The 17,297-nt window shown below is 46.4% G+C and overlaps 1 protein-coding gene across 1 annotated transcript in view; it reads left to right on the top strand.

Annotated features, from left to right (window-relative positions):
* The window catches only part of LOC311223530 (serine incorporator 1-like), a gene marked incomplete at its 5' end in the record, with an annotated part of 51,168 nt that overhangs the window by 20,304 nt on the left and 13,567 nt on the right, over positions 1-17,297 (top strand). Inside the window, one exon of the mRNA XM_084308311.1 lies at positions 14,562-14,731. Within this exon, the coding sequence (XP_084164437.1) occupies positions 14,562-14,731 (170 nt within the window). The remainder of the gene's footprint in view (positions 1-14,561; positions 14,732-17,297) is intronic.

The raw sequence follows: 17,297 nt of genomic DNA, 5'->3' as shown, positions 1-17,297 counted from the left end.
TACTGACCTGTTGGCACCTGTTAGTGCCAATCAGATGTATGTACATAGTTGTAGTATTAATATGTACAGGGATACAGGGATAAAAACACTATGGTAGTAGTCATACTGGTCAGCAGTGTATATTAATATGAATATAAAATCATACAGCATATAAAATCATAACAATAAGACAACAAGATGAGGTAAAAAGTAAGTGTTGTGAAGGGCCAGATTAAACCGAATATATATATTTATTATATATATATATTTAATTGTATTTGTATATTCTCTAATATTCCTTGATATCCCTTGTATATTCCTTGTACAATATGCATTGAATATCCATTCTAGCCTACTGAACATCCCATAATAGTCTCCATTCTACTATTGGTCGAGACCTTGGTGCCAGGCTGCCATACCCCCCAGACCCAGTTCAAACGTACCGCTCAACATGTACGAACAAGTCCTAGTTCCGCGTAGGAATCTGGCTACCGCACCACTAACGGTACTATTTGTTCATAGTGCGTATATATACTGCGCTACTAAAGTAGGACTTCCTTTTTAGTCCAGTTTCTTACCCTCCAATAGAGTGACAGACGTAAAGCCTCCCCGCGACGCCACGTGTGGGAGTAAGGCCAAGTTCGGCCTACCATCGGTATTGAGACATCGTGTATATTAATATTTGAATAGTCATATTTGGCACTATATCGTCGAGTTGGACGTAGTCTATTAAGCTAATAATAGTCTATTCATATGTAGTGCTTCGTGCGGTGAGAATACTATCGTAGTCAGTACCCCATCGTTTCGGGCAGAGAACTGGCTGCTTATCCAGGGTGGCCGACCCCATGTGAGGCTGCACCCGAGGAGCCCCAGAGCCGACGAGCGAGTGGACCTGCATACCGGATTATTCTACCGACGACAGCCCGCCTTCCCAGGCACGGATTATGCTTTGTATACAGTGATTATTCTATGGATAAAGACCAACACTGCCGTGTGTTGGAAACCCCCCCCCGGAGAGGACGACAGGTGAGGAGACGCTCTACACGACGAGGTCGCTTCACGTCTCTCCATTGTGGACCGAAGGAAGCCGGCCCACAGAGAGTCCAACTGCTTTCATCTGTGGATCGAGGATCGCTGAGGCACTCCCAGGATACCCTCGGCCAGACGGATACAGCCAGACTCTACCCCCCCCCCCCCTTCTCCAGTTGTCTTACAAGCGACCGGAATTCCCCCCTAGTGTATCCAGTTCTATAATCATTAAAGTATCATTGCTATTATTCCTTAACTATTCCAGGTCGTATATGTACCACCTGCGCCTTCAGAGATTGGACATTCTCTATTGATATACCGACGAATACTCTTTGCCATAAAAGTGCATACTATTTCAATTCATAAATGTAATTAAGTGATTAAGTGCTTGCTCTACACACCATCGCTGTGTAGGAATAAAGACCTATTTCTAATTCGTACATTTGTGTTGGATCCGTTTCATCTACGTGACAGTGTTCATCATAATATATTTATGCCGAGTACTGGGTGGCCGAATATTAAGTACAAAGGTAGTGGTAGTAAGTATCATATCTAACAATACAGTCAGGGAATTGTACCCCTCAGTTACAATTGGTCCTTCGAGCCGGAGGGTAATTAGTGTAATATTAATATAGTGTTATTAATATTGAAATGGCCTATGATGAACACTCCACGAAACGATCCTCCTAACCAACGCCCGCAGCGCGAACGACGGCTCCCTCAGTACTTAGAGGCTTACGCTGTCAGTCAACAACCTAGTCTTCTACTAACAGTAAACGCGGTAAAACTAGAAAGTAAAAGTATGTCTAACCCCAACGCCCAGACTACCCCGACCATAGAGGCCCCTACGGGTTCTAATGTAACTGACCAAGTTCACGGTGGGGACCAGTGGGAACCAGACATGACTTCACACCCCGCCAGTACTGAAGAAGTAGTCCCCGATGAGTCCCGGGAGGAATACAACGCTACCGAGAGAGAACTCGGCACGGAAGAAGACGGGGAGAGCACCGTGGAGATAGAGCTCCAAGGCTCCGCAAGGAGTACCCCGAGGGAAGGCTCCCCTATACAACCGCCTTCCCCCAGCGAGGCAGAGAGGACCCTACAGCAGGCCTTCCTCATCAGCCTGAACGCCGCTGCTGAACGCGACCGACTGCAGATCCAGCAGCGGAGCGAAGAAGAGCATATACGTCTAGAAATAAGACGCATTCAGAGGGAAGAGAATGTGGCCCGAGACCGAGCAGACAGCCAGCGAGCAGCTGCTGGTGCTCTACGGGACGCAGAGCGCGACAGACAGCAAGCGCAACTAATAGAACAGCTGATCAGACGGACAACACCCTCTCCCTCCGCCAGAGGCTCCAGGAACTCGTCTAGACACACCTCCAGGGCGGCATCCCCTAGCCGAGTAAACAACCCTGAACTTGACCAACAGACGAGGTCTATACCCCCCACAGACCACCTCCCCCCACCGGTCCAAGCGAGACCTAGCAACCGGGAAGGAGCAGCATATCCTGTGGAGAGGCTAAACCAGAGACTACAAGCACTGGATGACCTAACTGAAGACGAAGAGGAAGAGGAGGAGAACCACGCCCGACGACAGCACAGTACTCTACCGGACCAGGAGGTCCGGTACAGCCCAGGCTATACTCCCGCGGAGCTGCGCTACAGACCCCCGACTCTATACCCGGGTGAGCACGACGCACGACCCGCACCGAGGAACAGCACCTGGACAAGCGGGCCATGGTACACTGCCGGTACCAGCCCATACCAAGGAGCGGGAGGAGACTCGCCTAGGAGGCCTCTCCCCCAACGCTCGCCGATGTATCCACAGTCAGCGTCATACATTGGCCCGCCTATGGTACCCGACTTCACCCAAGAGAACCGGGCCCAGTATACAGAACTCCGCATGTGTCTGGAGACCATGTTGGTGGATGTATTGGATGAACGCCATAAATACGCCATCCTACTGAAGCACTTAAAGGTACCCCGCGCACATAATATAGCGCTCGCCTACGCGACTTCCACCACCCCATACACAGCAGCGCTGGTAGCATTGGACCAGAGGTATGGGCGCATATGGGATTACGTGATCCAGGAGATCAGACACATCGACCGCTTACCCCCAGCAATAGACAATCGAGCACTGGACGACCTGTCCATCAGAGTGCAGTCCCTGGTAGGGATGTTGGGAGCGCAGAGAGAGAAGGGGAGGCATGAACTTTACGCCAACTCAAATGTGGAAAGGATCTTGGAGAAGCTGCCGCCCGCTCGACAGGAGCGTTTTAGGCGGCAGAGAGACCACCGAGACCCGAATGGCCCCGAACCGAACCTCCTCGATCTAGCAGACTTCCTGGCGAGAGAAGTCAGCAGCCTACGGCTAGATACATTCGGACAGAGCACCCCTGGCTCCAGAGAAGGAACCAGACGACTAAATGATGGAAGAAGATCGGTGACTGTGATGCACCAATCGGAGTCAGTACCGAGCAGCAGGAGCCACAGTACCCCCTCCAGAACGGAGAAGTGGAAGATAGTGTGCCCCTACTGTGAGAAAGAACACTGGCTAGCGCAATGTGACTCCTTCCCCAAGCTGAACGCGGAGGAAGCAAGTCAATGGATAAAGTCCAACAAGCGCTGTTTTCGCTGTGCGCGCTCACACATGGCAGCCGAATGCTGCTTAAAGAAAAGGTGCACCAAGTGCGATGGAGCCCACCTGGACATACTTCACGACAGTAACAGACGGCGCCCTTCACCCGCACCATCCAGCAGCAAAGCGAGCGTCATGTACATCGATCCCGCCAGCAGCAGTGGAGCCCGAGTACTCCTAAAAGTAGTGCGTGTGACACTAAGCTACCAGAATAAAGTCCTGGACACTTACGCCGTCCTCGATGACGGGTCAGAGAAGACCCTTCTGCTCGCCTCCGCTGCGGCCCAGCTAGGGCTGCGGGGAAGCGAAACCCAAATGACAATTCGGACAATAAGACGAGATTTGAAGACGATAAAGGGCGAGAATGTCTCATTCTCTATCGCAGCAAGCGGCCAGCCTGAGCGACGGTACCAGATTACAGACGCTTTCACCAGCCAAGAAATAGGACTGTCGCGGTACACATACCCCGTCGCCAAGCTGATGGAGAAATATGCACATCTGCGCAAGTTACCGATCCCGCTCATAGACAATGCTATGCCGACCCTGTTGATAGGCTCCGACCATGCAGACCTCATTGTCCCGATAGACCGGGTTCATACCGGACCCCGAGGCTGTCCTGCAGCAGTCGAGACCCGTTTGGGATGGACTCTCCAAGGCCCGCTCGCCAAATCTCTCAACCGAAGTACAGCCACTAGATGTCTCCACTCCCGAGTCACAGAGGGAGAAACCGCACTCCTGCAACACGTAGAGCGGTTATGGACCTTGGAACAAATGCCCTTTAAGAACGGAAAGAAAGACATTCGCTCTAAAGATGACATTTACGCCATTCACCTCCTCGAGACAGGGACCAAGAGAGTCCCGGTCAACGGCGTGTTGAGATACGCCACGCCACTCCTGCGGCGAGAAGGAATGCCTACTTTCCACGCCAAGACAGACGCCACAGAACGGTACCTGCTGAACACGGAGCGGCGCTTAGCCAAGAACCCCGCCCAAGAGAGTGTATACCGCGCTGAGATTGAGAAGCTCATCACAGCGGGACACGTCACAAAGATGGACATTAAAGAGGCTGACCAGACCACTGAATCGTGGTACGTGCCTCACCACAAGGTCCATCACAACGGTAAAGACCGCATAGTATTTAACTGCAGCTACCAGATCGGATCCCAAAATCTGAATAAAGAGTTACTGCCCGGTCCCACACTCGGCCCCTCCCTACTCGGCGTTCTACTCCGCTTCCGCCAGGAAAAGGTGGCCATCAGCGGGGACATTAAAGGAATGTTCCTGCAGGTGAGATTAGTAGAGGAGGACAAGCCCCTGTTACGGTTCCTATGGAGAGAGAAGCCAGGAGATGAGCACCCAGCCATCTACCAATGGGAAGTCCTCCCCTTCGGAACGACGTGCAGCCCCTGCGGTGCTACATTTGCACTACAGAAACATGTAGCAGAGGACCCAGCAGCGGACGAAGAGGTCTGACACAGCGTAAAGAACAGCTTCTACGTAGACAACTGTCTACAAAGCCTTTCAACCCAGGAAGAAGCCGAGGCTCTCCTGATTAAACTCCGCGCCTCATTGATCAAAGGCGGCTTTGATCTCAGGCAGTGGGCCAGCAGCGATCCGCAAGTACTGCGCAGCCTCTCCTCCGAGGACAAGGCAGCCAGCAGCGAGACCTGGATGGCTACAATCCCGGGAGAAGCCCAGGAGATGACCCTGGGATTGGTGTGGCGATTCAAAACAGATTCGCTTCACTACAGACACAAGCCCCTGACTACGGAGCAGGGAAGGCCGGCGGCGGCGCCGACCACCAGACGGAGTGTGTACACAACACTCGCCCGACAATATGACCCGCTAGGATGTATTCTACCGTACACCACCAGGGCAAAAATGATTGTACGAGCATTGTGGGACAAGGACCAGGGCTGGGACGACCCCATTCCCGCACACCTTGCATCCACCTGGAGAGAGTGGGAGATGGAGCTCCACTCACTCCCAGTCGTTAATATGCGCCGAAGCTACTTCCCACCCACGGTGAGGCCAGAGACATGTAAAATGGACTTACACGTCTTCAGTGACGCCTCAGAGGTCGCATACGGATCAGTAGCCTACTTGCGGGCCCAAGAAGAGGGGGGAGAGATCTACACAGCATTTGTCCTCGCCCGCTCGAGAATAGCCCCACGCAAGCAACAATCTATCCCACGCCTAGAGCTCTGCGCAGCCCTAGCCGGAGCGCACCTAGCCACGCTCATCCAACGTGAGCTCACCATACCGGTGTCTAGAACAATCCTGTGGTCAGATTCCACGACAGTACTCGCCTGGATCAAATCGGACTCATGCAAGTACAAAGTCTTCGTGGGAGTCAGAGTCACCGAGATTCAAGACTTAACCGAAGAGTTAACCGGAGAAACAGAGTGGCGCTACGTTGATACAAAACAGAACCCAGCTGACGTCATCACCCGGGGAATGCCCCTAGATGACCTCACCCGTCGCAATGTCTACAGTGACGGCCCAGCATTCCTAAAGCTCCCGGAAGGAGAGTGGCCCTCGCCTATCCCGAGGGAAGCCAGTCAGGAGGAGGCTGAGAATAAGAAGCCTGTGTTCTGTGGATTGAGCACTGTTATCTCCGCAGACCCCAACATAGATGATTGCACTACCATAGAGAGTGCACAACAAAGCAGTTTCCTACTGCACTACCTACCGTCTCTACAGACCCGCCAGAAGTGGGTAAAGGAGAGAGACAATTTGACAGAAGGAACAGTCGTCATGATTATTGATCAATCACTGCCCAGAGCTATGTGGCCGGCCGGCCGCGTAAGCAAAGTGATCACCGGTGCCGACGGCAAGGTCCGAGCAGCTGAAGTGCTTGTCCAGGGTCGCACTTACACCCGTCCCGTGGCGAGGCTCATAGAACTGCCCCGACTCCCAGACACAATCGATGATGACCATGACCCTATAACCCTATGACTTTGTGAAGTTGACTGACCCCTACAGCAAACCCTTATGTGTAAATAGACAACGCGATTAATCTGTCTCTGCTTAACTGATTAGGTCTGGGACCAATCAGGGGGTGGCTGTTGTGAAGGGCCAGATTAAACCGAATATATATATTTATTATATATATATATTTAATTGTATTTGTATATTCTCTAATATTCCTTGATATCCCTTGTATATTCCTTGTACAATATGCATTGAATATCCATTCTAGCCTACTGAACATCCCATAATAGTCTCCATTCTACTATTGGTCGAGACCTTGGTGCCAGGCTGCCATACCCCCCAGACCCAGTTCAAACGTACCGCTCAACATGTACGAACAAGTCCTAGTTCCGCGTAGGAATCTGGCTACCGCACCACTAACGGTACTATTTGTTCATAGTGCGTATATATACTGCGCTACTAAAGTAGGACTTCCTTTTTAGTCCAGTTTCTTACCCTCCAATAGAGTGACAGACGTAAAGCCTCCCCGCGACGCCACGTGTGGGAGTAAGGCCAAGTTCGGCCTACCATCGGTATTGAGACATCGTGTATATTAATATTTGAATAGTCATATTTGGCACTATATCGTCGAGTTGGACGTAGTCTATTAAGCTAATAATAGTCTATTCATATGTAGTGCTTCGTGCGGTGAGAATACTATCGTAGTCAGTACCCCATCGTTTCGGGCAGAGAACTGGCTGCTTATCCAGGGTGGCCGACCCCATGTGAGGCTGCACCCGAGGAGCCCCAGAGCCGACGAGCGAGTGGACCTGCATACCGGATTATTCTACCGACGACAGCCCGCCTTCCCAGGCACGGATTATGCTTTGTATACAGTGATTATTCTATGGATAAAGACCAACACTGCCGTGTGTTGGAAACCCCCCCCCCGGAGAGGACGACAGGTGAGGAGACGCTCTACACGACGAGGTCGCTTCACGTCTCTCCATCGTGGACCGAAGGAAGCCGGCCCACAGAGAGTCCAACTGCTTTCATCTGTGGATCGAGGATCGCTGAGGCACCGAGCCGCACAACCGTGGGTTCTCCCAGGATACCCTTGGCCAGACGGATACAGCCAGACTCTACCCCCCCCCCCCTTCTCCAGTTGTCTTACAAGCGACCGGAATTCCCCCCTAGTGTATCCAGTTCTATAATCATTAAAGTATCATTGCTATTATTCCTTAACTATTCCAGGTCGTATATGTACCACCTGCGCCTTCAGAGATTGGACATTCTCTATTGATATACCGACGAATACTCTTTGCCATAAAAGTGCATACTATTTCAATTCATAAATGTAATTAAGTGATTAAGTGCTTGCTCTACACACCATCGCTGTGTAGGAATAAAGACCTATTTCTAATTCGTACATTTGTGTTGGATCCGTTTCATCTACGTGACAGTGTTCATCATAATATATTTATGCCGAGTACTGGGTGGCCGAATATTAAGTACAAAGGTAGTGGTAGTAAGTATCATATCTAACAATACAGTCAGGGAATTGTACCCCTCAGTTACAGTAAGTATAACATTAATTAAAACACGTACAACTTGATGGAAGGTTGGAGATCAAGGTTTTAAACTGCAGCAGAGGGGAGAATATCGAGCTTTATTAAGGACTGTTGGAATTCATTCCATGAGCTAAGGGGCATCATAGTGAAATGCAGATTTACCCTGTTCAGAGCAAACTCAGGGGATCTTATAGGAACACGTCTAGGCACAGCCTAGGCATTGTCCAACTAACACCTCTCCCGAAGGCTAACCGGCCATGTCCGCTTCCATTCATTGTGCTAAGCTAGGCTAACGTGCAGCCAGATAGCTTTCTACTGAACACACAGAGAGGAAACTGGTATCTATCTTCTTGTCTCTCTCTGGAGAAGACGGTAAGCTAATTTCCCAAAATGTTGGTGTGTTCCTTTAACTCAGCAGACTCAGCTGATCTCTGTCGTGCCAACAGCAACACTTCTGTGTGTGGAAGCAGCCGTAGGCCACAATAACTCAAGTGCAGCTCTGTTCTGCTCCCAATGTTTGCAGGATTCTAAAAGTAAACGTTAATCGTACAGCCTCAGGGCTCCAGGGTGCGACTGTTTTGGTCGCATTTTGGCTATAACACATGCATTATGCAAAGACCAGCCCCGATCTGCCTCTGATTGGCTCTGATCATCACCCTGAAATTTGTTCGATGACACGCGCGGAAAAACATGATCCAATTCTCAGCGGAGTTCTCACTCGCTGTCTCTCTTGCTCACGGCTGCTGCTGCTGCACGCCTTGCCCCCCCCCCCCCCTCCCCCTCACAGACCCATGTCAACAAATGCTCCGGCAGAGTTGAGCGCACCTCGAGTGATACTAGCTAACGTTACTGTTTAAACAAAATTACCCAGTCAACTATTCACTTTAGTTTAATACATGAGTTATTGTCTAACGTTATCTAGCTGGCTAGCTACTGATAGCTCCTGATATCAACGTCTGATATCATCATTTTGGCAATAGTTTTCGCAGTAGTTGGCTAGTGTTGGCTAACTAGCTATCGTTGTTCCGTGAGCTAACGTTAGCTACCTAGCTAACGTTACTGTTTAAACAAAATTACCCAGTCAACTATTCACTTTTGTTTAATACATGATGCATTGTCTAACGTTATCTAGCTGGCTAGCGGTAGCTACAGATAGCTCCTGATATCAATGTCTTATAACATCATTCGTTTTTGCAGCTGTTGCCTAATTAGCTATCGTGTTTCATAGCTGTAACTTAACACTGAGAACATCTTATAAGTTTCAGTTAATAGGAAAATACTTTGACTATAATGGTCAGAAGTAAATTAACTTAGATACTGTTATGCTCAACACCCAGTACTATTCACTTTACTTAATTTCTAAGATTAGATTAGATAATTTAGACAGGACTTTGAGAATGCCGGGAGTAGACCTACAGTATAATACTGCCAGCTGCTATAAGAAAACCAAAAACGATCCTTATCGGCAGTGTATCGGCCGATATGACTCATAGACGATCGGTGATCAGTATCAGTGGCAAAAAACGTGATCTGGGCATCCCTAGTATTCATCCACAATCTATAGCTCAACATGAATATATCCGCAATTAATTGTAAAAAAAAATAAAAATTGCTGAATTTTATTTCAACCAAAAATGCTTAACAAATAATGTTAGTGATGGAAGGGAACTCATTTTGTGCAAAAATGGAAAGCTTTCCAAATGTTCATGAGGTAGAATTGTTACAATAGCCGATAATCCATTTTCCCAAAGATAAATCCCTATACGGGTGGACCTCGCAGGCGGTCCAAAGTGACGTCAGACTACACCTCCCTATTTAGGAGCAAATTATTTGCATGATTAAAAACGATGGTTCGAACATCCGTTCGAAAAAACCCTGGCGAATGTTCGAATCCCAAAAACAGGCTTGGGACAGCTCTAACTGGAGCTGAGCTGAATGTACATAAAAAAGTGAAGGATTGGACTTTGCGAGCTAATTGTAAACTGAGGAAAACTCAAATAAACCATGTGAACTTTGGAAATGACTCAATAATCAACTAGGCTGCAGTAAAAAACTTAAAACCAGGTTCTCAAACATAAACATAAAGACGGACAACACGCTCATCACAGACAAGCTGGATGTAGCCAATTACTTAAACACTTTCTTCACAAACATAGCCACAACACTGGTAAACAAACTAACCTCCCACTCAGGGCATTATGGGGTAGAACACATAGTAGCATACTACAAGAACCTAGGCGTCCACAAAGACGACTTCAAACTAGAAATGGTAACTACAGATGAGGTACTCAAAAGACTGAGCGCCCTCCAACCGAACAAGGCCACTGGCCATGACAACATCCCCTCCAAATTCCTCAGAGACTCAGCAGCCGCCATCACCCCAGTCATCACAAACATAATAAACCTCTCCATAAAACAGGGACACGTCCCCAAGGACTTCAAAATTGCGAGAGTAACACCCCTGCACAAAAAGGGCAGCAAATTAGACCCAGGCAACTACCGCCCTGTTTCTATCCTTACATTACAGGTCGAAAAGTACCTTGCGGAAAAAAAGTACGAATTCCAATCTGGCTTCAGAACATCCCACTCCACTGACACATGCCTTCTCTATTTGAACGACCACATCGAACAAGAGGTGTGGACGCGGGCAAATACTGCGGCATGGTCATGCTGGACCTACAAAAGGCCTTCGACACTGTCAATCACACCATTCTGATTGACAAGCTAAAAGCAATTGGTTTTAATAGTCTATCAGTGAGCTGGATACAATCCTACCTGGAGGCGTGAATACTTTCCCCAAGGCAGTTGTCCTTCCGCGTTCGGTTTACGCGGCCTGATTGGCCACTGACGCTTCTCTCAGCGCCCAATCGCGTTAGCCCTACTATCGCCTAACTACTCGCTCAATACACTCGCTCAATATACTAAAACTAACTATCACTCAACTCACTATCTCTCAACTAGACTAAATATAGCCTATAGAACAGATTTGTACAGCCTAACGTTAATATAGAGAGATGAAAACAATACGTTATTTATATATTGTTATGTATAGAGAGATGAAAACAATACGAGAAAATGGGCGAGGACTATTGATGTGAGAGATGAAAACAATACGTTATTTATATATTGATGTGATATCGATTGATATGATAGCGCATTACGTTAATATAGAGAGATGAAAACAATACGAGGAAATGGGCTACGTTAATATAGAGAGATGAAAACAATACGAGGAAATGTGCGAGGACTATTGATGTGAGAGATGAAAACTATACGTTATTTATATATTGATGTGATGTCGATTGATATGAATAGCGCGTTACGTTAATATAGAGAGATGAAAACAATACGAGGAAATGGGCTACGTTAATATAGAGATGAAAACAATACGAGGAAATGGGCGAGGACTATTGATGTGAGAGATGAAAACAATACATTATTTATATATTGATGTGATGTCGATTGATATGAATAGCGTGTTAAACAATACGAGGAAATGGGCGAGGACTTGGGCTGTGGAACTGAAAGCTAGCGATTGGGCGCTGAGAGAAGCGTCAGTGGCCAATCAGGCCGCGTAAACCGAACGCGGAAGGACAACTGCCTTGGGGAAAGTATTCACGCTACCTGGAGGGGAGAGAACAGATGGTGGAGGTAAACGGTACCCTATCCCCCCCCCTCCCAGTGAGCTGTGGTGTTCCACAAGGAAGCATACTAGGACCGCTACTGTTCCTAATTTATGAAAATGACATGTCGTCAGCTTTTGACTGCAACTTGTTCCTGTTTGCGGACGACTCAGCCCTGCTGGTCTCTGACAAGAACAAGTTACAGGTTGAAAAAACCCTCTGCTCGGAACTAGGCAAAATCTGCATATGGCTCGCCGATAACAAACTATCATTACACATGGGCAAAACAGAGTCCATTCTCTTCGGTTCAAATAACAAACTCAGCAAGACCGACGGCTTCTCAGTTACAGTGGGTGACAATATTGTCACAAGGAAAGATGAAATTACCTACCTGGGTTCCATCCTAGAGGCTAATCTTTCCTGTGACAAAATGGCATCCAATGTAATAAAAAAAAGTCAACCGACAAACTCGATTCTTGTACCGGATCTCCTCACTGGTAAACAAGAATACCCTGAAGACTCTGGCAGGAGCACTCATTCAAGGGTACTACGACTATGCTTGCACCTCAAAGGCACTAAAAACCAAATTACAAACCTCTCAAAACAAACTAGTCGGACTACTGCTTGACCTGACTCCTAGAACCCACCTCACCCCTGCCCACTTTGACAACCTAGGATGGCTTAGAGTAGACGACAGAGTACAGCAACTTGCAATGGGCCTGGTCTACAAGATACACTACACGACCAAGGTACCCATGTACATGTCAAAATACTTCCCAAAGGTCAGTGAATACCAAAATCACAACACCAGAGGGAGCTCCACAAATCATGTTAAACCCAGATTCGGCTCAAACAAGGGACTAAACACGTTTCGCAATTATGCCACATCAATGTGGAACGCCCTACCCAAAGCTGTAAAGGAATGTGAATCACTACCCACTTTCAAAAGCACTCTCAAAGAACACCTACGGGAGACTGCCATTCGAAACTGGCCCATACAAATGTCCTAACCCAGTTGTACAGTAAATGACCAAGTATGGCTTTGTCAGTATTCCAATGTACAGTGTACAGTGTCCCCCACCCACCCACCCCCTACCAAACCACCCCCCCCCCCCCCCACCCAACCCCACCCCACCTACCCAACCTCCTCCAATGTACAGTTTCTACGTCAAATGTATATACACTCTTTTCTGGACACTTTTTGTATCACAAACTACTGTATTTGCACATCTGGTATGTCATAAATGTATAGATGTAGCAGTACTGTCTATCTGTATGTCGTGTGTGTCATATATGTTATGATGAATTGAAAATGGGGGACCCTGATGTAAACAAGAGGAAAGTCTCTCTGGTCTGCATCCCCTTAACAATTGTATGTATTGAGCTGTACTGTACTGTACCCATTCTGCAATCTGTTAATAAAGTTTTCGATCAATCACTCAATCTGTAATACAATGTTATTTTTTACAATAATTTGCATAACATCTTAAGAAATTACTAATGTGTATGGAAACTGACAAAAAAGGTAATGATAAAGGTAACGCTTAAAATGTATTATTGCAGCGGCAAAAGGTGCAGTGGACATTTTTGGGTGCACCTAAATTATGTGCTGGTGCACCCAAATGAAAAGGTTAGCCGCACTGGTGCAACCAATGTAAAAAGTTAGTCTGGAGCCCTGAGCCTGAAGTCATGCAACACTTTTACATGTCACATACTGTTAAGATAAGAGGAGATATTCCTGTATTGATCCCCTTGGGGGAAATTCGCGCATCATAGCATCATGGAGGAGGGGGGAGGGGAGGTACAGGTATGGGCAGCCTGTACGTTAATGCCAAGCAAGCAGTGCAAAAATGCTTCCGCATTCGTCACCGCACGCTAGTGCGGTAAAGCGCCCTTCTTTTCAGACAAATGCTACCGTGCGTGCACCGGCGGCGGCGTGCTCGCTCAGGTGCGTGCGTGCGCCGGCGTGCTCGCGCGAGGTGCCCGCGCATGCGACACGAGCGGAGCTCAATATATATAAGTCACCGCCCCTTATTCAGTATCTAGCAAATAGCTCAATTGGCAAGGACACATGGCTGTGGATCCTATGGCTTGTTTGCTGGCGAGTTCGAATCCCATCGAAAATATTTTTTAACGTGATTTTTTTTTAACGTGTATTCTTTCGCCGATTAAGGTTAGGCATTGTTTCGGAGTTGGTTAAGGTTAGAACGGTTAAGTTTAGGCGCTGTTAAGGAGCTGGTTAAGGTTAGAGTTTGTCAAAGAGAATGGCAATATAATTTCTAAGGTTAAGGTTAAGGTTAGGCATTGTTTCGGAGTTGGTTAAGGTTAGAACGGTTAAGTTTAGGTGTTGTTAAGGAGCTGGTTAAGGTTAGAGTTTGTCAAAGAGAATGGCAATAGACAGCCTATTTCCGCGCGACCTGGGCGCTGGGCGGCGGAAAATGAAAGGCGCATTACTGCATGCCACTACGGTAAATTTTTGCACTGCTTGCTTGGCATAAAGCTACACGCGTATGGGCAGGGTAATAGTAGAAAGACATAAATATAGGCAATACAATTAGATCTGAATATAAAAATAAACTGTGTAAACAAAGGTGTAGATGAGGGTTATATTGTATGTTACAATAAATATAGGCAATAAAGAATTTGAATATAAATAAGGCTATGAGTAAGAGTTAGTCTTTCGATCAATAATACATTTTAGAGTCCAATGATTTACACTTCAAAACAAAATCCAAGTGTGGGGTCGAGAGTGTGCCACTAGGGGGCGACAAACAGCAGTCTGAGCCCAGTGTCTCCGTCCTGCAGGCCTGCTGTCCTTCACCATCCTCCACTACGCCCTGGCGTTCACCGCCGTTGTGCTGTTCTACGTCTACTACACCCAGCCTGACGACTGCACCGAGCACAAGGTCTTCATCAGCGTCAACCTCATCCTCTGTGTCCTCATCTCCGTCCTCTCCGTCCTGCCCAAAGTACAGGTACGTCCGCTCCGTCCTGCCCAGAATACAGGTACGTCCTCTAGGGCAGTGGTTCCCAAAGTCGGGGTCGCGACCCAAAGGTGGGCCGCGAGCAGCCACGGGAGGGCCGCGAGATGATTTCCAAAAAAAGAAAAAAAAATCATTTTTTTTTCTTTTTAGGCCACTGAACAGGACAGGCCAGGACAGTGTTTCTAGTTGTATTCTAAAATTCTATTCTATTGTATTCTAAAATGTGACTACCGGTATATGGTTTTATATTAACTTAATAAATAAACAAAAACGAAAAATCTACTTATTTCAACGAACATTTCAAACTAAATAACAGATTATGCACATAAAACGCTGAAAACAACCGAAGCAACAATAGTATTTTAATGAGGCTATTATTATTATCATTATTAGCACATATAAATGAATAACTAACTTGAACTAACTTAATAGGATTGAAGTGATATTTGGCTTAAAAAATCGGTCGCCTGGCAAAAAAAAAAAGAAAAGGAAAAGCCTGACTATGTGCATTGGGCCGCGGCTCTCTAACGCCTTATTTTCTGGGTCCCGGCCTGAAAAGTTTGGGAACCCCTGCTCTAGGGCTGCTTGATTAATCGGAGAAAAAAAATTGCGATCTCGATTCGTAGACCTATGCGATCTCATTTCTAAATTATGACGATTTTTTCTTTCGCTTTCTTTTATTTTCAAATGTCTTTTAATGGTAAATGGCTGCTTTTTTATATAGCGCTTTTATCCAAAGCGCTTTACAATTTGTTCCTCACATTTGACCCATTCACTCACACATTCACACACCGACGGCGGAGGCGACCGTGCGAGGTGCCAACCTGCTAGTTAGGGGTTAAGTGTCAAGGACACATCGACACGCTGCCCGGGAGGAGCGGGAATCGAACCGGCAACCTCCGGATTGTCAGACGACTGCTCTACCTCCCGAGCCACTGTCGCCCCCTTTTCTTTTTTACTTTACTTTTTTAAATGATGACGATTCTAACTTGAGTTATTTTGTATGTTACAAGAGACTCAAGTTTAAGTCAAGCACTTTCATATCTGTTATGTTTAAGTCAAGTACAGATATAGCAGATATGTTATGTTGTTAAGAAAGTATAGGAGCCAAAGCACTCATAAGTTATACCTTATTTCTATTTGCTTAGTTGCCTACACTGTTTCACATTTTATACATTTCAGAATACAATGGGGCTTAGCTGTATATTTAGGTTATTGTATTATATTTAGTGAGAATGTTTATATGTTTATTTTTATAACCTTACATTGAAACGGCATTAGGAAGATTGATTGGATTTACATAAAGTCATTGAACCATTTTATTTAGCTCAGAACTGTTTATAGGACATTTGTGTCACTTTCCCTTTAGAGCCGGCAAGTTGATTTTTACGGCTTTCAGGTGTGGAGGAATTTTTGTCATGTGTTGAGTCGGTGGTGATTTTGGAGACTGGGAAGATACAGTTTTCTTACCTTGTAGTAGTGATGTTAAATATTTTGTGGCAGTAAACAGCCAAACAAGTTTTAGTTTAGGAAAATAGCTTTAGGATCACTTCTGTAAAGAGGACTTCGCTGTGGAAGAGAAATAAACCGCTTGGATATCTTTTTTTACACCGGAGTGGCTGTGGACATTATTTTCCTTTATCAATGAATGTACTACTCACGAGTAAGCAACTTTAACCAGTAGAGTGGACCGTCGGCCCTCATAGAAAGAGTGCAATAAGTTATTTTATTGGAAAAAATAAGAATAGTGTGAGAGAATCGTGATCTCAATTCTTAGAGAGAAAAACCGTGATTCACATTTGAGCAAGAATCGTGCAGCCCTAACGTCCTCTCAGGCCATGTCCCCACGTATCTGGATATTTTGCCAAACGCACATTTTCAGGCTCAGTTTAAAAAAGAATCCTCGTCCACATGACAGTGTAATTTTTTTTTAAAATGATCCAGACGCAAACGCATAAATGCATATAAATTGCTCCAACAAGCATGCGGGCCAGTAGGTGGCGATAAGCGATATCTCAAATACCATAGTGGTACGAGCGGTCAGGACGACTGAGAAACGATAGGAATTGTCCATTGGTTCACCCAGCCCACGTGACAATTCCTAGCATTTCCATTGGCTATATTGACATACATAGATGATAAATAGATAAATATAGTGGAGGATTAGATGCAGTCCAGAGGAAACAACCAATCTAGATATGTCACGATTCAATGCTTTACTTCTGCGCACTGGGCGACGGAGAGATACAATGTCAATGTTGAGATCACAATCTCTGGATTCTGAAACTAAATATGGCGAGTCCTTATCACAAACTATATATATACTAATTACAACAAGACATTCATTAATTGCATTGTACTGTTCACGTGTGATGCCAACATGCTCAACTATCCGCAACATCCGAGCGCATCAGGTGCAGACCTCTTCTGTCGCGCGTCTAATTTGGCTTTTAACGGAAGCCGGGCGCAAAACTAGATGTTAAGCAAAACATTAAATATCTTTGCAACAGTTTGTGATAATGCCTCGCCTTATTTTGTTTCAGAATCGTGATATTGT

This window comes from Notolepis coatsorum (genome assembly GCF_963971535.1).
Source record: "Notolepis coatsorum genome assembly, chromosome: 2".
Lineage (NCBI taxonomy): Eukaryota > Metazoa > Chordata > Actinopteri > Aulopiformes > Paralepididae > Notolepis > Notolepis coatsorum.
The sequence above is the reverse complement of the archived record's forward strand: the minus strand, read 5'-3'. Positions and strand labels throughout refer to the sequence as shown.